Genomic DNA, 24,772 nt, shown 5'->3' on the forward strand with positions numbered 1-24,772 from the left:
CCTAGTCACCTAGTCAGTTGATAGAGATGTACATAAGTTTGTATATTATGTTTGTTTTAATGACAATGTGTATTCGCGGTCAAACTATGAATTTATTCATTGATGGTGAACAGCTTAAACAGCGCAACCCACAAAATTGGTCTTTGCGTACTGTTTATCTGATCTGCTTCTCAATTGTGTACTTTAGCTAATGGAGGTAGAAGAATATAGCGGATAGAACATTTCAAGGATCCTTATTGGTCGAGCTTTCACCCCCATTACCGGTAGGACGTAAGAGGCGGGAGGGTGCCCCGCTATCCTTCTTCCTCCGTTAGCCAAAGTGACAAAATATGCTTAAACTACGTGGCTTAATCTGCAATGAAACATTCCTGCTGATCTGTGCTCGCTGTGCTACTTTCTTCTGTTTTGTATGTTAACATTTCACTGCTGTGCTATAAAGTGCATCAATAAAAAAAATCGCTGAGCTTTACTTCCAAGTACTATTTTCGTAATTCATAAAAAACAGTTCAACTTCGATGGTTCCAATTTTTTCACACCATAGAAAAACAATGTAGAACGCACAATTATCTTTTTGCTAAGAATAAACTTGTTCTTTCACATAATTTTTCGCCTGCACTGTCGTGGGATTAGACACAAAATGCGTTACGAAATCTGCCGCAACGAAATTGCAAATTTCGGCAAACGGAAGGTCACATCTCGCCTGATAGGTAGGCTACATCTTGCCTTTTGCGCATACGTGTACTGCGGGGTGGCCTACCCCGAGGATCGCAGGCGCCGAGCTCTCGTTATTTGCCAATATCGCGAATAATGAATCTCAGAAACGGTGCCAGGCAGTCAGCAATGAAATGTCAGACCAGTATCAAAACGACTGAAGACATCAGAAATTTGTCGGTTTTCGCATCAGATCGATAAAAATGTGGTCCTGAAATTGACAGGTTTCTGAAAGCTGATATCGTTCTGACATCTGTCTGAAATGTCATTGCTCACTGCTCTGTCAATGCAAATGTGTACATTTACATTGTACACGTTAAATAAAGTGGACATGGCATGTATGCTTTAATTAATGTGTACAAGCCTGTGTCACATTTACAAATGGGTAGATGGGTATGTACACATTATTTAAAGCAGACATGCCATGTGCTATTTATTTAAAGTGGACAATGTACACATTTGGATTGTCAGAGTAGGCAGTGCGAAATGAATTTTTTGTCGATGTCGAGATGATGTCGGCATGATATCGTAGGTCGAAATTGTGCACAGGTTTGAGTCGTTGACTTTATACTTGCGTTCAACCTGCCCAGAAACGTGACTGCCATGCCCGTACAAAGTGTTATTGTGGATCCTGAGATGAAAGCGCGACCTAAAATTTCACGGCACTGATAGCAATACTCTTTCTCCCCCACTACGAAGCACAAAGTACATGCGGTGTGGGTTAAAGGAACAAGTATATAAAAACAACTGAACGTCTATCTGGTGAAGCGCACACTGTCGAAACTCGCGCGCTACGACGAACGGAAATGAACTCACCGCTTGCTGGATGCCGCCCGAGTAGCCTCGCGCAGTGCCTCCACAGAACGCGCCACGAAAACTTTCCACGTAATCCACCACGCCGTGATCCAGACCTTCCAAAGCTTCGCCATTTTCGAGGACAGGGCTGGCAACTTTCAGTTGAGCGGTCATTGTAAGTTTTTCCTTTAATTTTACTTTCCTTCTAGTTAATTTCTATTCCTAGGAGTCCTTTGCCGACCCCTATGCAGGTGTGGTGGGTTTCATTCGGTCCAGTACGTTGCTAACCGTGGAAATCCTCGTAGGCTACTGCACCGCGTTACCCTTGGGTTGTGGCTTGGGTTGAGTTGGGCTTTTGGACGCCTGGCAATGCAGATGCAATGCGATACATGAATATGCAATCCTGAATTTATCTTGGTTTGTACATTTATTACCACAATCCCCTTCTCTCTTGAAAAAATGAACAGAAATTTGCTTTTATTTTGAAGCTCTTGTCGGTCATCTTCAATAGAGATATGAACCTGGGCTGAAGGTAGAATTTCAGACTTTCTTCGCCATTGCCTGAAAAGTTGCCTTACTTGTTAATAAAGTATTGCCATAATTTGAAAGCAGAAAGTATGTTGTTAACTTTTCTGCAGAAAGCTTTCTATTTGTAAACAGTTTGTTGTGACAGTTACATTGTTACATTTCAATGTATGTTGTGACCTGTGTGTAAGTTAACCTTCTTAAATACTGCAAGGATTTTCCCTCCAAACACACTTGAATTGTCCCTCGACCGGTCGCGACTGTTAGCCCAGTCGGAGTCGCTTTTTTCGATTCAAATTAAGACTTACCTGCAACATCATTTTAAAATCACTTTTCATGTTTCCTGACTAAAAGTTACTCCTTAACAATCAACATGCTTTGTGATAAATTATAGGGTTAAGTTTTGCTTAGGTTGAATAAGCCTCCTCCTCAAAATGTTCTATGAATAAACATAGGTGTTGTTTATATTATCATGAACTTTAAAGTGTATCACTTTCTATTTCAGGTTCTCTAGTTGGGCTCTGGTGCTCAATGCACCTCTGTAGCCATGACGGCTGACACAGAAAATAAGAGCATGCACTGCCTGCTGTGTAATAGCAGAGTTGGTGTGTCAACTAGGAACAGTTGTCCAATTTTCCAGCAAAATGTCACAACATCAGATCGAACTGTTGCTGCTACGCTTGGGCTTGTACTTAACCAGGAATTGACCGAAGAAACTGTACACAGTGATGTGGTCAGTACATTTCCAGTTCTATTAAATCCTTTTATTCAATAATATTTTTTCTTCTACTAGTATTGTTTATGGTTTGCTTTTCAGGTGTGCAAGAAATGCCTTAAGCTGTTGAATGAAGTAGACTCACTAGAGGAAAGACTAGCCGAATTACGCATGGAACTCTCCACTAATTATAATCGAACTTTAGCAAAACGTAATGGTGAAGAAGCTGAAGAAGATCTTGATAATGATGATGCTTTAGGTGAAGCTGGCTGGGCTCCTGATGACAGGGAATATAAGCCTCAAATTAAGCTACCTCTTGAAGATGGCAATGCTCAACCATCTGGCAGAGGCCGCAAGAAAACTATTGTCAAGCGGATAATCAAACTAGAACATGCAGATGGTGAACAAAAGGTATATTCACTTTACCTTATCATATAATTCTGTGATTGACTATTTTTCTGATCAATCTTCATTTATGTATAGGAGAATGAAGGAGAGGGAACCATTGTAGAGGAGTTTGAAATTGAGTATGATGCTGCTGACGTACCTGAGGGTGCAGAGGGTGCAAAGGAGGGAGAAGACGCAGAAAATTCAGGGGAGGGATCTGGAGTGGTACCCAAGGTATGTATGAAAGAACATTACATTTCCCAATTTTTATTGTTTGAGATAAATAATCAGTAATTTTTTAGACCGAGGATGGACAAGAACAACCAAAGAAAGTTTCTTACCCTCAAGTTAAGAGAAGAAGGAGAATGCCCAAGAAGCGAGGCCGTAAGCCAGCAATTAAAGTTAAACCCGAAGAGACAAGACTTGTTGAGGAAATGGTTGCTCGAGAAGACAATCAATATGTTTGCTTGGTTTGCACTGATCAAAAGGTATGAGTAATGATCAAATAACTGCATTGAGAATCAATTCTAGTTTTCCAGACTTAACATATTTGTTATTGACATTTGTTGAAACAGGTCATGGGTGATGACAAGACTATGACAGCTCACATGCGTGATGTTCATGAGTTCAGGCTGTATGTTTGTGACATTTGTGGTGCAGTATTTAGGAAGCGCACAGAAATGTCTCTTCATTTGGATGAACATGTGGCTAATGAGCAAGGTGATTTCCAGTGTGAAGTGTGCAATCGCATATTTAGCAACCTAAGACTTTTCCGTATACACAAAAGAATGCATTATCCATCCACCAAACTTCATACATGTGAAACATGTGGAAAGCGTTACAGGTGTGGACTCTATTACTTAATTAATTCAACATAGAATTTTGACTGGAGTGAGACTAATTTGACATTTACTTCTAGTTCTCGCAATTTACTGGAGGAGCATATTAATACCCACACTGGAGCAAGACCCTATGTATGCCAATGTGGTAAAAGTTTTGCCTCAAAGTACACTTACAAGGCTCACGTCAAGATCCATGAATCACGTCCACGCCCCTATGCATGCACTGAATGTGACAAAACATTCCTAACTTCCCAGAACCTTACTCAGCATCTCCGAACTCACTCAGAAGTTAAGAATTTCATATGTAAACAGTGTGGTATGTATATTATGTATATCTACTTATTTAATGATACATTAATTATTACTATTAGTAATCTGTTGTAACTCCTTATAACCTGACTGTTAAATTTCCATTAGGAAAAGGATTTGGGACTGCTCGTAATTTGGAGGTACATGCAATTGTCCATACTGGATTTAAGCCATTTATCTGCAGGATGTGTGGAAAAGCATTTGCTCGAAAGGCTGAAATTCGAGATCATGAACGAACACACACAGGAGAAAAACCTTACCAGTGTGAGTTCTGCGGTGCTACCTTCAGTCAACGTAGTAATTTGCAGTCTCACAAACGAGCTACGCATTATGATGACAAGCGTTACAAGTGTACTGAGTGCACCAAAGCATTCAAGAGACGAAGGCTTCTAGATTACCACATGAAAGCAGCTCATACTGGCGAGAGACCATACAAGTGCAACACCTGTGATGCCACTTTTGTGTATCCTGAGCACTTCAAAAAACATCGCCGTATTCATACTGGTGAAAAACCTTACCATTGTGAGGTATGTTGGGAGCAGATAATCATTAATTCTTCAATCTCACACTTAAACTTTTATAAAATTGCATTTTATTTGATTTTTTAAACTTTAAGGTGTGTGGAAAAGCATTCAACAGCCGTGACAATCGTAATGCTCATAGATTTGTGCACAGTGACAAGAAACCATATGAGTGTCTTGTATGTGGAATGGGCTTTATGCGGAAACCTCTCCTTTACAATCATATGCAATCTCAGGTATGGACTAAGTTAATCTGTTAACCCCGATCCTTGCCTTCAAATTTCAAAGCTAATGCATAATTATTACTCCTATCTAGGGTCATTTGAATGACACTATTGTTGTCAACCAGCCCAGACTGACAACAGAAGAAGACATTATGGCAGAAGGAACTGAGGAAATGGAAATGACAATTGTTGGTGAAGACGAGTTGCAAGGAGGACACCCTGTAAGAAAACACATTCCTGATTGTACTTTTTGTTCTTATATGCATAATCAACATTATTCATATCTATGCAAATTTCCTCTTAGGTTTACATTGCTGAACTGAAAGATCATGTTATTATTCAAGAGGGTGAAGATGGTTCTGAACGAATTGTGCTAAGAGATGGTCAGGATCTGAGAGAACTGACAGAACACCACATAGTAACTGAGGGTGGAGTTGGTCACCTGATTATTGATGGGCAGGCAAGTTCTTTTATAACCTGCACTCTCTGAATTATGTTTTTCTTGTAATATTTTTTTATGAATCATAGAGAGCTGAATATTTTATTTTCTATGCTTGCAGCAAGTCCAGTTTGCTGACGCCTCAGACCTTGCTGGAATTGAACATGTTGAAAACGAGGCTGGGGAAACTTTCACCATTGGTGGTCATCGCACTCTGGTGGTCCCAGCTACCCCACATATGGCAAACTATGCAGATGTTGTGGAACAAGATGGAGATGGAGAGGTGATAACTGCAACTATTCCTGAAGGAGAGGGGCAAACCATTGATGGGCAATCAGGACCTGTTCACCTTGTTCAAATCAAGATTCCAACTGGCAATGAGAAAGCTTGGTTAAATATTGTTCCATCTTCATAATATCTTTAATTTGGATGATAAGCTAAACCCTAGTTTGATTTTATTTTCTTTGATTTATGGCTTTCAACTTCTTTTAGTGTAAAAACACTTTGTAAATATTGGTAACAAATAATGTCTATCTTAAGTTTAAGAGCAACAATTTTGAAGAGTAATTATATCCTTAATTCACTCATAAGTTGTTGTTGGAGATTGGAATTGTTATCAACTCTTCCAGTTTATTTTTTGGTGTTTCTTAAACCCTGCTAACTATGGGTTAAGTTAGACCCAGCTCCGTAGACTGGACACGTTTTTCAGAAGTTTAATTTCCTTTTTCTGACACCCAAAGATAGGATCAAGTCAACAATGAATTGTAATTCATTCTGTTAACAATGCAGTTTTATCTATCTATTAATATTAAAATATACAGTAGTTAGGTGTATCTTTTATTTGCTTAAGTGTAGATGACATAGTTTTGGTGACTTCCTTGAATTGCTGCTGATTTTCTGTATCTGTTGGTAGTTTTTTTCTATTAGGGGCAAAAACAAGAGTTGCTCACCTATTTCTTACTTGTTTCTAGGTGAGTGTACTTGTCATTATGATATGTTGTGAGTTTTTATGAGGGAAATTGTGGATATTTTGAATGTTAAGTGGTCTCTGGTTGTCAACCTTCAAGAAAATGAATATATAGTTGAATTATTTTAAGAAACATTAAGGAACTTAGTGTATGGATTGTCAATATTTCAGTGAGCATTCTTTGGTAGTTATGTGATAATGTGCATGAACATTTGTGAAAACACAGATTACCGATGTCATTAATAGTGGACTCAAGTGAAATAATTATTCATTCGTGCTTTGTTGTCTCTAATTTTATTTAAGTGGATCAATTGTGCATGGAATTTTCTTTTAGTTTTCTAGGTTCACTGTATACATGTAAAGATTTTACTTAAGAATTTAAACACATAGTTTCCATCCAGCTTTCTCAGAAATAAATGCCTGCTCTAGATCCCAATCAATATGAAAACTGTAAGTGAAACAGCAGTGTACCTGAAATTTCAATTGTTACTGTACCAACTAATTTCTGGAAAAATACCTTGTTTTACGTTTTAAATGTCATTGCATTTTGCTTGTCTTGTCTCAAGTTAGGTTTAGTTGACTGCAGAGGTTCTTTTACTGCCTTTGGCTGGGAAACAGAACTCTGAACTTGACTCATTCTTTCATAGAGAGGCCGCAATTTGTGATGGTGGTTCCAACCATGTTCTGTACTCTTTCCCCCCATTTGGCATAGCAAGAAATAAAATCATACATAACTACAAATGATCTTTGCATTTCCCTTCATTTCCCCTTATTTTTAGGATTGGTCTATGCCATTTACTGGTTAGTTTAAACTTAAACGTTTTTAAGTTCAACAAAAAGTTCAAATAGAAAAGTCTACCTTCATTTATTTCATTACAATAAAACCATTTTAAAATTACATAGTAGTATTTAAAAATAAGAAGTCAAACAATTAAACCTAGAAGGATCACAGGCATGCTTAAATTAAAAACAAATATTAAGTCTGTTAAATGCAGACATGATCACATCAACAGTCGATCAAAGAATTAAGTAGTTTCAAATCACATATTCACATTAAGTTTTAATTTATAACACAGAGCTCGCAGTCCATACAAGGGATCTTCAAAAGCAAATGGTCGAGCCTCTTTCTTCATGCAGCCCCAGTTTGGGACAACTGAGGGAAGCATACCATTTTGAGAAGGATTCTTGCTCTTCCTGTTTTTGTACTTATTCAGTAAGAATAAAATAGTGCTCTTCAGTTTCTCATCAGTTGCAATAACCTGGAAAGTAAATGAAAATAAGGGCAACCACAAGAGCAGAGATTGATTGGTTTTTCAGCTGGGTAGTGATGGTGTAGGCTTACCTTGGCATTCATGGGACTTTGGCTGAAGTGCCACAACATTGTAATGAAGTACAAGAGAACTGTATCGTCAACTGAAATCCATTTCTTCATCAAATGTGGGTATAAGTTTAAATAAGATCCATCCTAATTAAAAGAACAACTCGATGTAGAATTAGTACACAGAACCACATAATTTAAGGAAATTGGAACATTGAGCAAGGAGGCTCATGACTAAACTCTCAGTCATGTAAAAATTTACCTGCCATACTGCCTCAAAAGTTTTATTATACTTGCACAACTGAACCAAAATTTTCGATGACAACCGTGCAACTTCCGAATCAGCTACGCCTCTATTTATGTTGCAGAGAATATTAAATAACTTGGAGACAGAGTCATTATAAACCATTTCTTCGCATAAAACAGGTGATATCATGCATATTGTGTCTGGAAAAACAAACAGTAAAGAAAAATCAGTGTGATCGAAATAAAGTAAAGAAACAATGGAAAATGGGAAGGTTTAAGTACTCACTCAATGCATTTAATGTGAACACTACACTTCCAACTGTTTCAGCAGCAAGTTCAATACAGAGTATCCCAATGCGTTCTTTCATATTCATACACTGAGATTCTGCAGAGTTCAATTCTTTATTAAGTTCTTTTAATCTATTAGTTTCTTCCTCAAATTTCTTGCGAGATTGATAACCACGCCAGTAGGCCTGAAGAAAAGATAAGTAAGCTGTCTTGAGTAAAGTAACAGGTTTTTTTAAGAAATAATTTTTTTAGACTCAGCACCTGAATTTTGAGAGCAGCAGCAGACTTTTCTTGAAGATTTTTTTGCTTTCTATACCAGTTCTTCCAAGTTTTCTGAATGAGTCTAGCAGAGGATTCATAGAGTTCAGTGCAGTGCAACTTCTGCTCCCTTAAAACTTGGCATCTTTTACGAGCCAAAAATCCTCTGGTGTATTTCTGATTAAACACATCAAACAGGATTAATGATTTGGGAACCTTGTAATATTGTTCGGAAAATGCTTCAAAAACGTAATGCTTTAGAGTTACATTCATAGAATACTGTACCTGCACCGTAATCGTAGCCCTTCTTAGAGATTGGTATTGTTCCTTCTCTTGCATCATTAATTTGTGGCTTCTCCATACATTTTGGATAAGCTTTGTCGAAGCCAGCATAATTATATAATTCTGACGTTCCTTTCTTCCATGGAGAATTGCACGCCAATGCCTTTGTAAAACTACAGCAGCAGAACGGATTTTGAGGAATTCATAAGAGAGCTGTCTGGTTATCTGAATGGTTCTCCAACGTTTCTGAACCAAAATCACAGCATTGCACATTTCTAGAAATCTTTCTCGATCCAGAGCCATAGACCTCTGAGCTCTCCATCTCCGCTGAATAATTATGGTGGCATTCCGCAGCTGACAATACCTGTCGGGATGAATTGATGATTAATTCAAAGGACATTACTAATCAACAGCATACAGAAATCACTCACAAGAATCAAAGTATCATACCATTCTTTTTGCTCTTGCGCCAACCTGTTTGCACGGAACCGCCTCTGAATAATAACAGCAGCCAAGCGGAGTTGTAGGTAGTTTCTTTGCTCATTCTTCATGGCCCTATAAGCTCGGTACCTTATTTGAATGGTACAGGCAGCATGGTGCAAGGCAGTAAAACTTCCACGTTGAATTTTCATCAAACATTTAGCACGCCAGTGACTTTGAATTAAAATGGCTGCTCTCTTTAGACATAGGTAACTGGAAATAAATTAAAAAATAGATATATTTCAGAGAATACAAACCAGGTGTTAAATGGCCAATAAAATGCTAATTACCGATCACGATTGTGACGCATCATCTGTAAAGCTCTGAAGTGCCTCTGAATGGTCACAGCAGCCAAGCGGAGTTTTAGGAAGTTTCTATGATCATTCTTCATGGCCCTGTAAGCTCGGTACCTAATTTGAATGGTGCAAGCAGCATGGTGCATGGCAGTAAAACTTCCACGTTGAATTTTCATCAAACATTTAGCACGCCAGTGACTTTGAATTAAAATGGCTGCTCTCTTAAGACACAAATAGCTGAAAAAATTAAATGAAAGACTTTAAATAAGTAAACTGGGCGTTAAACAACTATATTAAAATGTTTAATTTCTGTACCTATCACGATCATGGCGCATCATCTGTAAAGCTCTGAAGTGTCTCTGAATGGTCACAGTTGCATGCTGGGTTTGAAGGTACCGCCTGCGATCAGTATTCATTGTCCGCTGGGCCCGGAACCTACTCTGAATGATACATGCAGCACTGCGCAGGGACAAAAATTCAGAGCGCTGTGTTTTCATGGCCAGTAGAGCACGCCAGTGGTGTTGGATAGTTAATGCAGCCTTTTGGACGGTCACATATCTGAAAAATGAATTGATTTTCCAACTCAGTAAATTTACAAACTGCAAATCCAAGGGGTGACGACAGTTATGGTGGATTTCCTCCTACCGCGCACGTTCTTGACGCATGGCCCTGTTGGCTCGGAAACGTCTCTGGACAAGAACAGCAGCTCGGCCGAGGCGCACGAAGTGCTCGCGCTCCACCCACATGGCTCGGATCGCGCGAAACTTGTTCTGGACGACACAGGCAGACTGCCGCAAAGCCAGGAAGTCCTCGCGGGCGACTCGCGACGCCTGGCGAGCACGCCACCGGCGCTGCACGATGAGGGCGGCATTCTCCAGCCGCGAGTGGAGGAGCTGGCGCTGGGCGGCCCGGGCGCGCACCTTGCGCTGGAGGGTGAGGGCGGCGGCGCGGAGCTCCAGGAAGCGGGCGCGGTCCCTCCGGCCGGCAGCCCAGGCGCGGACAGCTCGCTGCAGGGTGACAGCGGCCAGCCGCGTCGCGAGGAAGTCGGCGCGGGCCGTCTTGGCCTGCCAGCGGGCGCGCACGCGCTGCTGCACGAAGAGCGCGGCAGCGCGCAGGCGGAGGAAGCGCTGCCGCTGCAGGCGCGCGCGTAACCAACGCTGCACCGTGGTGGCCGCGGAGCGCTGCAACAGGTACGCGGCCCGCTGCGTCCTCATGGCGCGCTGCGCCCTCCAGCGGCTCTGGACCAGCATCGCGGCGCCGCGCGTGGCCTCGAAGCGATCCCGCTGCACCCGCATGGCCCGCTGCGCGCGCCAGCGGCGCTGCACCACCAGGACGGCGGCGCGCAGGGCCTGGAAGCGCGCCTTTTCGCGGCGCATGCCCTGCCAGGCGCGGACGCGCGCTTGAAGGAGGCGGCACGCGCCCACCTGCCGGCGGCGCTCCTCCTGCCAGCCGCGGGCCAGGGAGGCGGCCAGCTCCAACTGGCGGGCAGCACGGCGGCGGCGGAACCAAGTCTGGAGGCGGAGGGCCGCCGCCATCCGGCGGAGGTCGGCGAAGCGACGGCGAGTCAGCATGCCACGGCAGTGCGCCTGGGGGACATGAAGGGGGTCATGAGCATGAGCGGGAGCCCATCCGAAGCTCAAGAGCTCAACGTGAACAGAACTTACCTGAATCTTGACAGCGGCGGCGCGCTGCCGCAAGAAGTCGGCACGCAGGCGGCGGGTCTCGACGGCGCCGCGGTACCAGAGGGCGATGGAGGCGGCCGCCCCGCGCGCGCGACGCAGGGCCTCCTGGGCGGCGTGCCGGCGCCAGTGCTTCTGCAGGACGACGGCGGCCTGGAGGCGAGCCTCCTGCAGGCGGACGTGCTCCTCGCGGACGGCGGCGGCGCGCCGGCGGCCCAGGTAGCCGCGCCACGCGGCCTGCAGCACGATGGTCGCGGCCTGGCGGCGCTCGCGCTTCCGGACGCGGATGCGGCGGTCGATCTCCCGCGGCAGAGAGCAGCCGCGCCACCACCGCTGGATGGCCTCGGCGGCGGACACGAAGCGTGGGCCCTGGAACTTGTAAATGATCTGCCACAGCAGGGAGAGGGTCTTCTCGCGGTGGCCGTCCGCAATGTCCTTGGAAGTGATGCCACCGCCCAGCTCGTAGCCGGCGGCCTTCAGCGCACCCAGGGCCACGTCCACGTTGTGGACCTTCTGCAGGCGCGAGATGGCCGGGACCCGCAGGCGCTCATGCAGCGTGTGGTCACATAGAATCAACTCCATGACCCTCACCAGCCTGATTCCATCGCGCAGGTCCAATAGGTTCTTGACGGCGTATTCAAACTCGTCCAAGTATGTCTGCTTCACCGTCAGCTTGCAGCCCAGCGAGGACAGGTAGCGGTTCACATCACCGATGCCAGCTAGCAGGTCTCTGGCGAACGTCGCTACGACGTCGCGGCTGTCTTTGACTTTGGCGGTCCGGAGGAACAAGCAAGGGTCGTGGCCAATCAGCTTGCCCTCCTTGGCGCGGTCCAAGAAGAACACGATGAAGAGGAACTTCTTCAGGATGAACTTTTTCATTTCTTGTTGGAAGCCCGGGAGCTTGAGATGTGGCACGGTGGGGTGCGAGTAGGTGGCCACGATGTGGGCATCAGAGAGCAGGTTGTGGACGAGAAAGGCGGTCAACCCGATGTAGTCGTTGTTGGACTTGAGAGGCACTGTCCGGCCGTACACTGCTTCCAGCCCGATACGCAGCCACAGCGGGTTGTAGGCGAGGAGCAGCTCAAGGACCTGGTGCTGTAGCCCCACGTCCAGGTGTAAGTCTCTGTCGTCTCGGATGCACAGGACCTTCTGGTCCACACGCACTGATATCTTCTGCAGGACACTGCCAATATCTCTAGAGCGGATGAGGGTGAGGGCACCTTTCCTCAAAGTGTTCAAACGATTGTTTTGATCATACAGGTCAGAAGACACTTCTTCTCGGGACGGGGCAAAACTGACATCTTTGATACGACATGTTTTTTGCCAGAGGTCGCCAATATCAATCACTTGCTGATCAGAATTAGTTTCTAGTTCTGCAGGTGGTGTTAGCATGGCATTAAGCCACTTAATCATGTCAGTTTCTTGCCTAGCAATCCATGCACTGTCATTGTAGATAGCTTGGTTTAGGAAAGGGTCCGATGTTGTGGAAGCAGCAAAAGGATCAACATTTGTCACTTCAGACAAAATGTCATCCAAGTTGTGCAAAACTTCTGACTTAGCAGCCTGCATTTCAGCAATTCTCTTGGACCCACGAGGAATTTTGAACACAGGTTGATCTTTCTTAGAGAGTGAAAGTCTGGACTCTGGCAGTCTAGAAGATAATGAGGCCTTAGAACCCATAGGCCCAATACTAAGTCTTCTGTCTATTTTTTTATCATTTGGCTTTGAGATGCTTCCAATAGACTGTCTTCTTAAATTCACACCGACTGTCTTAGTTGAAACAATTTTAGGATCCACTTGAGATTTGAGATGTGGAAGAGGTTTCTTTAAGGTGGGAGAAACTCTAATTACGCGACGTCTGCGAGGAGACCTGTTCTGTGGTGCAGCTGCTACTGCTGCTGCTGCTTTTGGTCTAGTGAAGTTTGTCTTTTTCTTTAATTCGGAAGAGTTGTCTGTTTCATTGGTACCAGAAAATGACACTGTAAACGCTGTGCTCTTTGTGAAGGTGCGACACGGTGCTTGACTATCAACTGCACTGCCAAAAATATCCTCCTCTTGAATGGACAGCAAGGGAGACTTTGCACAGCGGAGGTGATCCTCAGCTCTAGGGGATTTTGATCGAAATAGGGAATCATCTGTTTTGGGGGATTTCCCATGGTTTTGGTGTTCATCCATCCTAGGTGAAAATACCATACCTAAATTAACAGAGCCATGTTTGGCTGCCTCGTCACACGAATCTTCATTTAAGCTACATGAGCCTCTTGAATGTTGTTCTTTGATGTATGTTTCTGTACTCAATCTGTCTTTTACATAAGTACCAGTGCTGAGCCGATCTTTAATGTAAGTACTGGTACTGAGACGATCATTTGAACATACCTCCAAACACTCAGGGATCTCCCCGTGAATTCCATCAACTGGCTGTGAAACATCTAGATCCAGTGCAAATAGCTCATCACCTTGTTTCTGTTGAGTGGAACCAGACATATAATCAAATAAATCTTTGCGAACCTTCAGTGAATCTGTAACCTCTTGCAGCGGTGAGGGAAATGCCTTCACACCAGTTGAACAGCGGCGAGGATCTTCAGACGGTAATGGAAGGTCAAACTTTATAGTGGAATTCATAAAAGAATCACGGACTTCAGGAACTGCCATTTCTTTGAAATTCTGCTTTCCACTGACATGTGTACCATAGACTGCATTAAAAGGAAATAAATTATTCTGAAGATTATCTGTTGGGCTCTCATGTGCTTCATCTAAACTGTCATAGAAATCATCTCTGGAATTTTCCATAGCTTCAAGGTGAATACCTCTAGGTAAACTTTCTGTTATTTGACCATTACATGAGCGAGCGCCAATGTCAAAGGTGGCTCTTCTTATTTCAGCTTGAGACAAATCCTCTTCCACTTCATCAATGGGTAAAATTGCTCTTGAATGAACACCAGCATCACCATCAACAAAATCAACACCTGGTTTTCCAAGAACTAATGGAGACATAACTAAGTCATCAATAGCACTGTTTCTCACTGGTCCTGTGTTAAAATTTGTGTTCAAAGGTGACAGCACAAAATCTTCAAATCTCCTGGATATGTCATGTTTAGACTTCTTCTCAATTTTCTCAAAGGGCAATGGTATGACTGGTGAATTTTCCTTGTTTTCAGGATTAACAAGAAATGTTTGCCTGCGGCATGGTGAAGAACTAGCTGTCCTAGGGAGAGATTTAGCAATCCGAACATGCTGTTGCACAACACACCTTGTAGTAGAAGGCTTTGGAGAAGAGGGTTTTGATGGCTTAGTTAAAACCAGCTTCTTTGCCAATACAGTAGGTTTAAAGGTAGACTTAGCTGGTGCTGGCTTCCTCACATTCTAGAAAAAACAATTAAAAGAAACATACAATAAAAATACCAATACTTCAACTCGAGTAAATGAAAGGTAAACAGAGGCATACCTTTTTGACATGCGGATTGAAGCTGCTGCTTATGATGACAATATCAGATTTGAATTTTGATGTGGTCCGGACAGGGATAGTATCTCGCCAACTCCCAGCTTCAGTAGGGACCCAGGTAATCAGAAGACTAGTCTCTTCGCCACCAGCCAAATCAAAGGAGGTAAAACTAAATTCAAATCCACGATCTTTGGCAGGCAGATTTAAAAGCTCACCCTAAACAAAATAAGACCAAGTATTACCCTTCTTGGACGATTTTATTTAAAAGGAATAAAAAGATAAAATGTTTTAAAGAACTAGACTAGAAATGAATGAAACATTTGTGAATGGGATAAAACAAAACTTACAGACAATTTGGTGGCTGAAGGATTGCGAATAACCAACAACCTCTTCGCTTCTGCATTAACTTTAACATTATCAAAGACAATTTTGGGCAATGGTTTAAAAGGAGCAAGGTACAGAATTTCACATCCATTCTCCTCATCTGCACTGACACTTTTCTTGAGGCGTTTGGGCGGGCTGATCTGTAAAACCGAAGCCGAAAGTAATGTGAGGAAACATGACTTCCCCTTCAATTCATGACATAAAGAATGCTCCAAATATTTACCTCAAACACTTGCGCCATGATTGCGCTGTTAAGAAACTTCGAAAATTAAAGAAACCATCGGCGAGTGCAATGTTTTTGACACCAGACTTCACACCCGCCGCAACGGTCACTGGCTGGTGGCCGAAATTTGAACCAAGCAGGCTGGGTAACATCCAAAGCACTGATGGTATGATATATATTTTCTTGTTTTGTTTTAAAACATCTCGAAAGAATATTAAAAGAACAGGACTTTTTTCATTTAAAAAAGGAATCTTTAGTTTAAGTGCAACACCGTACGAGAGACAACATTTATGTCATGCTTACAGATTCCTTTTTTTTTTTGCTTTAGTTGGCGTACTAGCCATCCAAAAACAAGTGACGGGTAGGAATCAGCGCCAGTTTTCAAAGAATATCGGACATCGGCACATGTTTTAGAGGATTTAAATAAACAAAATACTATTGATTTACGAAAATAAGTTTCATCTTTTTATTACATTATTTGGCTATCTACAAAGATGAGGGATCACATCACCACATTTAGCACTAACTTTAATAAGAGCATGCTGATCACCTCTGGTATCTCCAATGTTAACTATAGCAATTGGCTTGTGTAGATCAGCTGCTTGAAGAACAATTCTGTAAGCTGAAAAAACTGTCAGGGAGCTGCCAAGAACCAGAAGAGTGTCGCAGAGTTTCACTTCATTTCGGACTTCTTCAACTCTATCTTTGGGAACATTATCTCCAAAAAACACAATGTCTGGTTTCAGGAGACCTGCACATGATGGACATGAAGGTATGTTGAATCCTTCTACCTGATCCTGCCAAAACAATGAAAAGTTCTGATAGAAAATATAACCATATGAAAAAATGCCAGCAAAATTAATGTCAGAATATTTACTTGAGTCATTTCTACATCTCCATCAGGCCGCATCATTTGATCTATAATTTTCACATCAGGATTTAATTGGGCCAACAGATTCTGAAATGCATGCCTTTCTATTTTGAAGTCACAGCTGAGACACACAACTCGGAATGCTGATCCATGCAGTTCAATAACATTCTTCGTTTTTGCTTTTGTGTGTAAGCCATCAACATTTTGAGTTACTACACAACGAGCAATGCCAATGTCATTGACAAGTTTACATACGCTTAAGTGTGTTAGATTTGGACTAAAGGAAGAAAACCGAGGCCAGCCAACATAGTTCCTGGCCCAATATCTCTTCCGCACACCTTCTGACTTCAAGAAATCTCTATACTGTACAGGCCTGTTGGTACTTCTGGCATACAGACCAACTCCTTCAGAACGATAATCTGGTATGCCACTCTCCGTGGAAATGCCTGCACCAGTCAAAATTAAAATATTTCTGGATACTGAAATTAATCGATCAAGCTTATCAATGTCTTCTTCCTTGACAGGCAAATGTTTGGGCACAAATGATGTACTGCTCTGCTGTCTACCACTAATTTTATCAGTGATTAAGTCGAAATAACGAGGTGTCACTAACAATGCAGGGGCATCCCTTTTAAAGGGTCGAATGAACATGTTGTTTGTCAAAAACGTAGACTGAAGTTAAGCTGAGCTGATGCACAAATAAGCCAATAACTTTTCAGATCCACTATCATTACATAACCTAACTGTAAATGCAGAATGCAGACGACGCTGACGACGTTCAATCTGTGTTTACCAACTTAACATTTGAGCCCATCATCAAAATTACCGAAGAACCAGAGCCGGTATAAATACTTGGTTTTGTTTAGTCAAGTAGAAGATCTTCATAGTGTTGGTTTTCACAAGCTTTGGTCTTTATTTTAACTGAAATCTATTAAAAATTCCACCCACTGACGTTTGCCAGACTGATTTGTTTTCTTGTCAGTGTCCAGATTTAAGGTTATGGAATATGTAAGCTCTCTGATGTAGTTCGAAAATAGAAAAAAATATGATCTTAAATACGTACAAGGATCATTTATCACTTTTACCGCATCGAGCGTAGCGTCCTTATGTTGCTCAGAAGAAGGCAGTTCTTCTAAAGTATCTACAGATCTCAAAACCTGGGTAAGTTATCAGACAGCAGACAGAATGACAACAGGTTCCTAGGTGTTTCTGTGAAGATCAATATGAGCTCAATAATTTTACCTGTGAAATATTTACTTACATGCTTTTCTTTGTTATTTAAATGCTTTTCCACATAAGAGATTTTATTTTCAAAAGGATGACTTAAAGCTCACATCAGAAGTGAAGAGCAAAGTATAATCCTTATCAACTGACAATTTTCATAGTTTATTTAGATATAATCTATTAAAACCACTGATAAATTGAATTTATTGAAATTTCAGATTTATTTGATGCTTTCCAAAGATTAAACCATCATGGCAGTTTGGAATGATGGCTTTGACTTCCCCACAGAGCTCTGCAACAAACCACAAGCACTAGTTGGCATATCAGGCATTGATGTAGCAAAAAATGTTTCTGATCGTGAGGTTTGGGAAGCCCTGAGCAATAACAGAGCTACAAACAGAGCACTCATTAATTTTAAGTTGTTAGGACCCCAACATGGATTTCCTCCAATGAAACCCAAAGTACGTCTTACTGAATGTTCTTTCACCTTTAAACCGTAACATCTTGAAATTGAATCAAAACGCAATAATTAAATTGCAGAGAAATACATATGACTGGTACATTCCCAAAGGCATCTTGAAACGAAACTGGATTATCAAGCATCTTCAAGAGTTGCCTGCAGTTAATGTTTTATTCTTTCATCTGGATTGGGATGATCCAAATTTTGCAGCTAAGAAACTTGACTGTGCTAATAGGCTGCAAAGTATACGGTATTATTAATTTACAATAAGAGCTATGCTAGCTACAACTCTTAGCTGTTATCAAAATTATTTGTGGTTTTTTTCTCCTTTCTTTTTCAGTGGAGCCTTGAAGGGCAGACTAACACGGCTTGCCGTTGTTCTTATCCAGAGAACTGCTCCTGTGGCTGGAGAGGACCCTTCTGCTGCAGATAAGGCTAATGCCCTCTGTACAGCTTGTGAATTAAATCCTAAATGTTTGTTTGTTCTTCCACTAGGAGACCATCTTCAAGGATACATTTTGAGGTATGAAGATAAGTCTAGCAACAAAAGATACAGTGTGCAGAATACAGGATTCATCTCATCATCTTTTTCAGACTGGAGAAGGCTTTTTTGGAGCTAGCCCAAGGCTATTACCATCATGCTATTCGAGCAGTCAAGTCACACAGAGACCAACTGAATAAAACCACTCAGCAGTATCTCATGGTGCGGCACTTATTTAAAATAGGGTTTTTGTCAGAGCTGAAACAAGATTCTCACAATGCTCATAAGTAAGTCAAACTACCATTAATCACATAAAAAATTATCAATTTCTAATTCAAATTTGCAATAAATTCACCAACTAATTCACTTTTTCTGTTTAAATTTGAAAGGAGTTACGCTCAAGCCTATAGCCAGCTTTTGGATTTACGAGTTGCTGATACAAATGCTATGGAAGTAAAAACAGTTGCTGGGCTCATTAATTACAAAATATGTAGAATTCTTTTCTTTCAAAGCATGCCACGAGATGCTATTGCCCAATTTAGAGCACACTCTGAGGCATTTAAAAACCGTGAAGGCCACAAAGATCTTGTCTTTGAACACTATGGATGGTTAGCAAAACAGTATTGGGTATTTGGAGATTTATTTGATGAAGCAATAAAGCAGGGTGTTCAAGCAGTGCAGACACAGCATCCAGGATTTTACTATCAGCAAGCAGCACAATTTGCAATCCAGAGGAAGCAATCATGTGAACTGCTATGCCAAAATGTTACGACCTACCCAGAACCAGATCCACTCACTGGTGTGGACACATTAGAATTTTTTGGACAGAGACCTTGGCGACCTGGAAGTTTAAGTGTGGAACCAATTGATCCTAACCGAGAAAGGGACGGAATCCTAGCTTTACAGTTTAGGGAAAAAATTGGTGTGAACCACTCAAGCCTCATTATTACTTTATTTGGCATAGCCATTTCACAGTTTAAAGCTTTTCGCTGTCCACGGATGAGAAGACAGCTACTAGTGCAGATGGCAGAAGAATATTTTAGTGCTAAAGATTATGGGAAAGCACTCACTGTTTTGACTCACATGCTATGGGATTATCGGTCTGAGAAATGGTGGAGATTATTGTCTGCTATTCTACTGAGAGCATTGGGCTGTGCCTATTTAACTGCAGGACTCCAGGATTATGTGACATTGTCTCTTGAAGCTTTAGGAGATGCTGCTCAGCTCTCCCTTCAAGACAAGACAAGAATTTTTCAAAATCTCAATAAAATCTTGAAGAGGCAACTTCCTGATCCAGAACCAGGATTGTCAAACATTGATTTACCTCATGCTAAAGACTTGTGGACTGCAAGCTGTGCATCAGCAGATCCTCCATTTGTCACTGTGGATATGAGCAATGTCGCATCCTGTGTTGAAAGCAAGGCACGCTTCACAAGTACACAATCACATGTTGACAAACCTGTGTTGATTGAAGTGTTTGTTAAAAGTGCCTGCCCACACTCAATCAAGTTTTCAAAGTTACTGGTCACTGTAACAACGCCAAGCATGAGCACAGAACTTCCTGCATCAATTATGGGAGCCACTGAAGATGATCCCCTGTTATTTGAAACAAATACTGTTAAGGTATTTCTGTGTCAGTTTATTCCAGATCATCGAGATGTAGGAAGTGAAATTCAAATTACTTCTATTCTGTTACATATGGGCTCAGAAGGAGACCGAAATATTATTTTGAGATATTCTTGTGTGAGCAACGAATCTGGTGGAGCAGATGATGTCTGTCCTGAGCTGCAGCATTTTAGACCGACTCCAATCAAATCAATTAATTTTGACAGTATTCGTATTCAGTCAACTACTCATCTTGTACCACGGACTTCCCTACTTGATGTGTCTATTCAACACGACACTCCTGCTCTCCTTGGTGAATGGTACAAGGTGCATATCGAAATGCTGAACAACGAGCAATACAACATATCATCTCTGAGCCTTGATATAGCCCTGATTCCAAGTGTGGATGACCCACACCAGGAACTTACTACTCAGTTATGCAAGGATGTGTCAGGAGAATTGGTCTCTCTCCCAATGCAGTTGTTAATTGGTGATTTGGCTGTTAATTCTAAAAAAGAAGTTTGTTTTTATGTTAGAGCATTGCGGTTGAACACACGCAATCTTCTTATTAAGGTACAGTTTAAGTTACATGGTGTAATCTGAAGTTATTATAGATTGCTGAACTAATCATCTTTTTATGACAGGCAAAATACTTGATGCTTGATGCGGCATTGGGTAACAATGCAGAGTCTTGGAACGCAAGTGATAAAGTTGTTACTATATCAGTTGTAAAACCTTTTGATGTTTTGACCAAATTCGTATCTTTACAACTTGATCCTTTGACTAAAGGAGTTGCTCTTGAGCCTCTAATTGCCATGCCTCACACAGAGTGTCTATCACCATGGCCTATAGTTATTCATAACTCATCCTTTGAGCTGGTAAGATCACAACTAGTTGTGACTCAGTTTACATTTACATTCAGAGCAATGACTTTGTTATCCTTGTTTACAGGCACCAAATGTTAGTTTGGTTGATGAAACATTTATTTCTCAACTTCAAGGTTTGGAATTGCAAAAAGGAGAAATGGCTGCAGAAGCTAGTGTACTCACTGTAAGTCAACCAAGTGATCAGCCAGTTCATGTGGGAACATATCAATTGCAATGGAGCAGGTAAGCAGTCTACAGGAATAAAATAATTTTTCACTTTGAATTTTTTTTTTTTTAATTTATGATTTAAAATTATATTGTTTATAGAAAGGGTCAAGAGCATATGATCACAAGTAGCACAGTAACTTTACCGACTCTGAGAGTGGAAAATGCCCCCATTTATGTGGAAATGGTTCTTCCTGCTCATGGTTGGGTGAGAACACCAATGGCAGTGTCATATCGCATTCATAATCACACATCTCGCTTGATAGATGTTGATTTAAGTATGGAAGCAAGTGATGCCTTCATGTTTGCTGGTCATAAACAGGTAAACTCTGGTTATACAACAGTCTTCACGATTCTTTTCAAAATAATTCCCAAATAAGATATGCTATTATTTTTATTACAGCTACAACTGTGCCTATTACCAGAATCAGTTCGTACATTGGACTACAATTTGTATCCCCTCTTGTCTGGGTTGGTAGCTTTGCCTCGACTATGTCTCTCCCTAGTCAAAGAGGGCCAGTTAGAACTTCCACCCGCTGCTCTTGCAGAACTTCTCCAGCGTTGCTTACCGACTCATGTCTATGTTATGGTAATAAATTATAATTTTCTCAATCTTTCTCTGAATTGAATTGATAACTTATGTCCTGATCCGTTTGTTACAGCCGCAAGCAAAAGGAAAATCTTCAAACTCTCAAATACCAGTACCATCATAAAGATATTACCAAACTACTGCCTAATAGTGAACAATAAAAACTGTTAAAAGAAAATATTTTGGAGGAATATGAATGTAACTTTGTGATGAGGCAAAAATCATCACAAAAATTTACTCCAAAAAATATGAATTATATCATTTTGTTACTAGTATAGCTGTTATGATTTTAAAACACACATTTTCCCATTTATTTAAAAAGAAACAATATTTAGGAATTTCTACAGAAGAGAAACAAGAGACGTAAGTGCCACACAAATCAATTAAATTTGGCTCTTAGAGCAAATTTTTAATCAATTTCTTCATTCAAAACATCAGTTTAGTCCATACAATGGCTAAATAGTAAAAAAGAGAGGACAGAGCAAGCAAGCAGTAAAATTGTCACTATTTCCTAGACACAATGGAATCATAAAATAGTGTTAGAATAATGGGCAAAAGAACCCAAAAAAGACAAATAGAATTGAAAAAGAGGTAATTATTTTGTACTACCTAAAGAGGAACAATCAATCCCCGAGCATATCCACACTGAGGCAGTCCTCTCCAATGTTGCTAGGTGATGTTTCAAAATCTCCTGGGTCATTTGATTCACTAAGAAACAAAAACAAACAAAAAATAAATAAATAGAAAAATGGAAAAATTTAATGAATTAAATAAGGCTTCAATACCTGTCCAAGGAGGGTTCATTACTGAACATTTCTGTTGGTACTGTTGGTGGAGCTTTTTCTGGTAATAAACCTATGAATGATTGTCCACGAGCAGAGAGGTGCCGCTCAACCTCTTCAGGTGTCATATGACCATCTGGAGCCAAGGATGATGCAGCAGGTGAAATTGAAGGTATTGTTAGTGACCCATGGCCAAGCTGAAACAGAACACAAATATGCACTTGTAAACTTAAGAAATGCATGAACCTGACGGGATAACCAATGAATAACAGCAGCTTACATTAGATGCATTTTGTTTTGTCATTCTCATTGTTGGTTTCTTTTTCTTAGCTGGTGCAGGGTTCTTTTGGGTGGTTGAGGTACTGGCTGAATGTGTTTGCTGAGGTTGTGGATGGGAACTTGCTTCTAATTTTCTCCTAAAACATGATTTAAAAGTGTTATGAGCCTTTATATTTTAGAAACTATTTGTATGATAGAACTATTTAAAAATCGAACAAACCTTTTAATATCAGTTCTAGGAAGTTCAACTTCACCATCTGAGGATTCGGTGTCTTCACCACTCTCACTTGATGAAGAGATATCAACCTTTTCATATTGCAGAAGCCTGTCCAAAAGAAAACTTCTATCTCTGGCAATTTCCAGCAACTTTGCTCTAGAATTTCTAAGGTTCTCTTGATAGCATTCATTTTCCTGGAAAAGACGATGAGGTAAAATCAGATTCAACAGTAGATTTTCAGAGTAAGAAAGGCAAACAGAACTCAAAACTTACATAAATTAAGTACTTTAGTTTCCGTTTGAGGCGTTTATATTGTGCCTTATAGTCTACTATCTCATTTTGACTAATAACTTCATCCTCTTCTTCATCGTCGTCGTCATCATCATCATCATCTTCGTCATCTTGAGTATCTCTTGCATGCTGAGCTATGGATTGTTGATACCACCCCTGCATCATTTGAGATCTACCCTTCCCACTCATCTGAAACAAACATACCATCCTAACCTCAATTTCACTGTTCCTCCAAAAGAATACGGAAAATGGACATGACGACTCGAAATGAATGAAAAGAAAGACTAGAGTGATTACATTAAAATAATAAAGAAAGAATACTTTGCAGAGAACTCCAGGCAGTTGATAAATTTCAGACCCGAAGAAGATTTAGGTGCACGGTAGCTTTGTGCCGCTCAAGAGCAACGAATATTGTCTTCTATACTTTCTTGAAACCTTAGATAGGGTGGCTATGTTTCTCGAGCATATCGTGCAAAACAGAGAAATTCTGCAAATTTATGGTAAATCCTTTTTGTTTACGTTTTAAGAACACAACATAGGTACGTTATTCGCAGTTATATTCGGCGCCCTCTACTAAAGTTCTTACAACATTGCCGCCATTGCCGCCCTTTAAATCAAAGTTTGTTTGTGAATTTGCTTTGAGGGTTATGTGTATCTCAAGAGAGTTTTGTAAATTCTTCAACAAAAGTATACGGATTTGATCCATTGAGCACTTAAGTTTCCAATTTTATAGTATTCAATTTTACAATGCCAGAAATAGGGGAAAATGGTGACGGCTGGTCAGTTGACTGTTCATCAGATGAGGAAAATGGCTCTAGCAAGGTTAAAAACATTTCTTATTTTACACTTTGATATATTATGACCGGTGAAGAATAAAAATATTTCGTCAACGCATTTCTGTTTGTTAAGCTCTATTAGAGGTTTTAATATGCTTTTGCATTATTTTATTTTCTAACACTTGTGTGCTTGCAGATTGAGCACATACCTCCCCCAAGTGAAAGAGTACGCCTGTATGAAACTTTGGATAGTACAAATGGACCGCTTCCCATTCAATGGAACTGGCCCCATGGGAGAAGAGCACCATTGGATTCTTCAGGATTCATTGAGGAAGATGATGAAGAAGAGGAGTCAATAAAGTATGTGATAACGTAAAGTATTTATATCTACACCTCAATCAACTGAAAGCTAATTAGATATTCTCGTTATTTCAGAATTGAAGAGAAGTCTGACTTTGATTTTGATTTTGACGAGTCAGCAACTCCAATTTTAAGAAAAGGGAAAGCATCTGGACCTAAAGGAAGTGCTAAGAAGAAAACATCAAGCTTTTCAGGAATTCTGTCAAATATGAGAAGACACCGTCAGCAAGAACGCATGGAGAAAGAGCAGTCTACGACAGTGAGAACTAAACGTTAAAAAAATATTAATTCTGTTGATCCTTTTTTTGGTATAGCAATTTTAATTTAAAATTTTAAGCAATGACATGTGATAATATATTTAGAATTTATAGTTGAAGACTGAGATACATTTTAGCTGTGGACACAATTTAATCTG

The 24,772-nt window shown here is 40.9% G+C and overlaps 6 protein-coding genes across 11 annotated transcripts in view; 3 read left to right on the forward strand and 3 right to left on the reverse strand.

Moving 5' to 3' along the window:
* The first annotated feature begins 1,559 nt into the window (after nucleotides 1-1,559).
* On the forward strand, nucleotides 1,560-7,179 carry LOC113214329 (zinc finger protein ZFP2). 3 transcript variants are annotated; one of them, XM_052273966.1, is made up of 12 exons: nucleotides 1,560-1,681; nucleotides 2,537-2,764; nucleotides 2,849-3,157; nucleotides 3,230-3,367; nucleotides 3,436-3,621; nucleotides 3,709-3,977; nucleotides 4,053-4,291; nucleotides 4,393-4,811; nucleotides 4,901-5,041; nucleotides 5,122-5,250; nucleotides 5,334-5,493; nucleotides 5,594-7,179. In XM_052273966.1, exons 2-12 carry the CDS (start codon nucleotides 2,579-2,581, stop codon nucleotides 5,881-5,883), a joined length of 2,466 nt encoding a protein of 821 aa, XP_052129926.1. In that variant the 5' UTR covers nucleotides 1,560-1,681; nucleotides 2,537-2,578; the 3' UTR covers nucleotides 5,884-7,179. The 3 variants fall into 3 exon arrangements, with proteins under 3 accessions (XP_052129926.1, XP_052129927.1, XP_052129928.1); XM_052273967.1 differs by lacking the exon at nucleotides 1,560-1,681 and adding an exon at nucleotides 1,767-1,923; XM_052273968.1 differs by lacking the exon at nucleotides 1,560-1,681 and adding an exon at nucleotides 2,079-2,217.
* On the reverse strand, nucleotides 6,690-15,637 carry LOC113214325 (protein abnormal spindle). Of its 2 annotated transcripts, none has more exons than XM_052273965.1 (14): nucleotides 15,332-15,637; nucleotides 15,072-15,248; nucleotides 14,728-14,940; nucleotides 11,268-14,645; nucleotides 10,249-11,189; nucleotides 9,919-10,161; nucleotides 9,718-9,840; nucleotides 9,278-9,397; nucleotides 8,831-9,191; nucleotides 8,549-8,722; nucleotides 8,286-8,472; nucleotides 8,016-8,200; nucleotides 7,778-7,900; nucleotides 6,690-7,694 (listed from the first exon to the last, which is right to left on the reverse strand). In XM_052273965.1, exons 1-14 carry the CDS (start codon nucleotides 15,347-15,349, stop codon nucleotides 7,476-7,478), a joined length of 6,462 nt encoding a protein of 2,153 aa, XP_052129925.1. In that variant the 5' UTR covers nucleotides 15,350-15,637; the 3' UTR covers nucleotides 6,690-7,475. The 2 variants fall into 2 exon arrangements, with proteins under 2 accessions (XP_052129925.1, XP_026289446.1); XM_026433661.2 differs by having other exon boundaries at nucleotides 9,278-9,520; nucleotides 9,598-9,840.
* Nucleotides 15,638-15,773: 136 nt separating this feature from the next.
* LOC113214331 (NAD-dependent protein deacylase Sirt4) lies at nucleotides 15,774-16,987 on the reverse strand. Its single transcript, XM_026433669.2, has 2 exons — nucleotides 16,209-16,987; nucleotides 15,774-16,128 (listed from the first exon to the last, which is right to left on the reverse strand). The coding sequence occupies exons 1-2, from the start codon at nucleotides 16,851-16,853 to the stop codon at nucleotides 15,814-15,816; spliced, it is 960 nt and encodes a 319-aa protein (XP_026289454.1). The 5' UTR covers nucleotides 16,854-16,987; the 3' UTR covers nucleotides 15,774-15,813.
* Nucleotides 16,988-17,186: 199 nt separating this feature from the next.
* Nucleotides 17,187-21,925, forward strand: LOC113214326 (trafficking protein particle complex subunit 11). The gene is made up of 11 exons (XM_026433662.2): nucleotides 17,187-17,363; nucleotides 17,645-17,887; nucleotides 17,967-18,136; nucleotides 18,227-18,409; nucleotides 18,481-18,654; nucleotides 18,757-20,545; nucleotides 20,617-20,850; nucleotides 20,924-21,081; nucleotides 21,166-21,385; nucleotides 21,467-21,652; nucleotides 21,726-21,925. The coding sequence occupies exons 2-11, from the start codon at nucleotides 17,678-17,680 to the stop codon at nucleotides 21,774-21,776; spliced, it is 3,375 nt and encodes a 1,124-aa protein (XP_026289447.1). The 5' UTR covers nucleotides 17,187-17,363; nucleotides 17,645-17,677; the 3' UTR covers nucleotides 21,777-21,925.
* A 110-nt stretch (nucleotides 21,926-22,035) lies between these two features.
* Nucleotides 22,036-23,741, reverse strand: LOC113214332 (INO80 complex subunit E). 3 transcript variants are annotated; one of them, XM_026433673.2, is made up of 7 exons: nucleotides 23,543-23,731; nucleotides 23,204-23,410; nucleotides 22,934-23,124; nucleotides 22,715-22,850; nucleotides 22,438-22,631; nucleotides 22,262-22,360; nucleotides 22,036-22,163 (listed from the first exon to the last, which is right to left on the reverse strand). In XM_026433673.2, the coding sequence occupies exons 2-6, from the start codon at nucleotides 23,408-23,410 to the stop codon at nucleotides 22,276-22,278; spliced, it is 813 nt and encodes a 270-aa protein (XP_026289458.1). In that variant the 5' UTR covers nucleotides 23,543-23,731; the 3' UTR covers nucleotides 22,036-22,163; nucleotides 22,262-22,275. The 3 variants fall into 3 exon arrangements, with proteins under 3 accessions (XP_026289458.1, XP_026289456.1, XP_026289455.1); XM_026433671.2 differs by having other exon boundaries at nucleotides 22,036-22,360; nucleotides 23,519-23,741; XM_026433670.2 differs by having other exon boundaries at nucleotides 22,036-22,360; nucleotides 23,543-23,729.
* An 89-nt stretch (nucleotides 23,742-23,830) lies between these two features.
* Nucleotides 23,831-24,772, forward strand: part of LOC113214333 (PAXIP1-associated glutamate-rich protein 1) — a gene marked incomplete in the record, with an annotated part of 1,468 nt that continues 526 nt past the window's right edge. Inside the window, 3 exon segments of the mRNA XM_026433675.2 lie at nucleotides 23,831-24,043; nucleotides 24,194-24,357; nucleotides 24,433-24,637. Coding sequence (XP_026289460.1) covers nucleotides 23,969-24,043; nucleotides 24,194-24,357; nucleotides 24,433-24,634 — 441 coding nt within the window.

Source organism: Frankliniella occidentalis, unplaced genomic scaffold, assembly GCF_000697945.3.
Source record: "Frankliniella occidentalis isolate FOCC.00 unplaced genomic scaffold, Focc_3.1 Scaffold318, whole genome shotgun sequence".
Classification (NCBI taxonomy): Eukaryota; Metazoa; Arthropoda; class Insecta; order Thysanoptera; family Thripidae; genus Frankliniella; species Frankliniella occidentalis.

What these genes read in the sequence shown, in the direction of transcription:
- LOC113214325 (XM_026433661.2), bottom strand. An exon ending in CTTCAGCCACCAAATTGTCT is followed by an intron (nt 14,941 to 15,071) that starts GTAAGTTTTGTT and finishes TATTTTGTTTAG; the next exon opens with GGTGAGCTTTTAAATCTGCC. An exon ending in AAAGTCCCATGAATGCCAAG is followed by an intron (nt 7,695 to 7,777) that starts GTAAGCCTACAC and finishes TTTACTTTCCAG; the next exon opens with GTTATTGCAACTGATGAGAA.
- LOC113214329 (XM_052273966.1), top strand. Translation starts at nt 2,579, where the DNA reads ATGACGGCTGACACAGAAAATAAGAGCATGCACTGCCTGCTGTGTAAT. An exon ending in ATGCAGATGGTGAACAAAAG is followed by an intron (nt 3,158 to 3,229) that starts GTATATTCACTT and finishes ATTTATGTATAG; the next exon opens with GAGAATGAAGGAGAGGGAAC. An exon ending in GATTATTGATGGGCAGGCAA is followed by an intron (nt 5,494 to 5,593) that starts GTTCTTTTATAA and finishes GCTTGCAGCAAG; the next exon opens with TCCAGTTTGCTGACGCCTCA.
- LOC113214331 (XM_026433669.2), bottom strand. Translation starts at nt 16,853, where the DNA reads ATGTTCATTCGACCCTTTAAAAGGGATGCCCCTGCATTGTTAGTGACA. An exon ending in GAGATGTAGAAATGACTCAA is followed by an intron (nt 16,129 to 16,208) that starts GTAAATATTCTG and finishes TTGTTTTGGCAG; the next exon opens with GATCAGGTAGAAGGATTCAA.
- LOC113214332 (XM_026433671.2), bottom strand. Translation starts at nt 23,410, where the DNA reads ATGAGTGGGAAGGGTAGATCTCAAATGATGCAGGGGTGGTATCAACAA. An exon ending in AACTAAAGTACTTAATTTAT is followed by an intron (nt 23,125 to 23,203) that starts GTAAGTTTTGAG and finishes CGTCTTTTCCAG; the next exon opens with GAAAATGAATGCTATCAAGA. An exon ending in CCTAGAACTGATATTAAAAG is followed by an intron (nt 22,851 to 22,933) that starts GTTTGTTCGATT and finishes ATCATGTTTTAG; the next exon opens with GAGAAAATTAGAAGCAAGTT.
- LOC113214326 (XM_026433662.2), top strand. Translation starts at nt 17,678, where the DNA reads ATGGCAGTTTGGAATGATGGCTTTGACTTCCCCACAGAGCTCTGCAAC. An exon ending in TTCCTCCAATGAAACCCAAA is followed by an intron (nt 17,888 to 17,966) that starts GTACGTCTTACT and finishes ATTAAATTGCAG; the next exon opens with AGAAATACATATGACTGGTA. An exon ending in GATTCTCACAATGCTCATAA is followed by an intron (nt 18,655 to 18,756) that starts GTAAGTCAAACT and finishes TAAATTTGAAAG; the next exon opens with GAGTTACGCTCAAGCCTATA.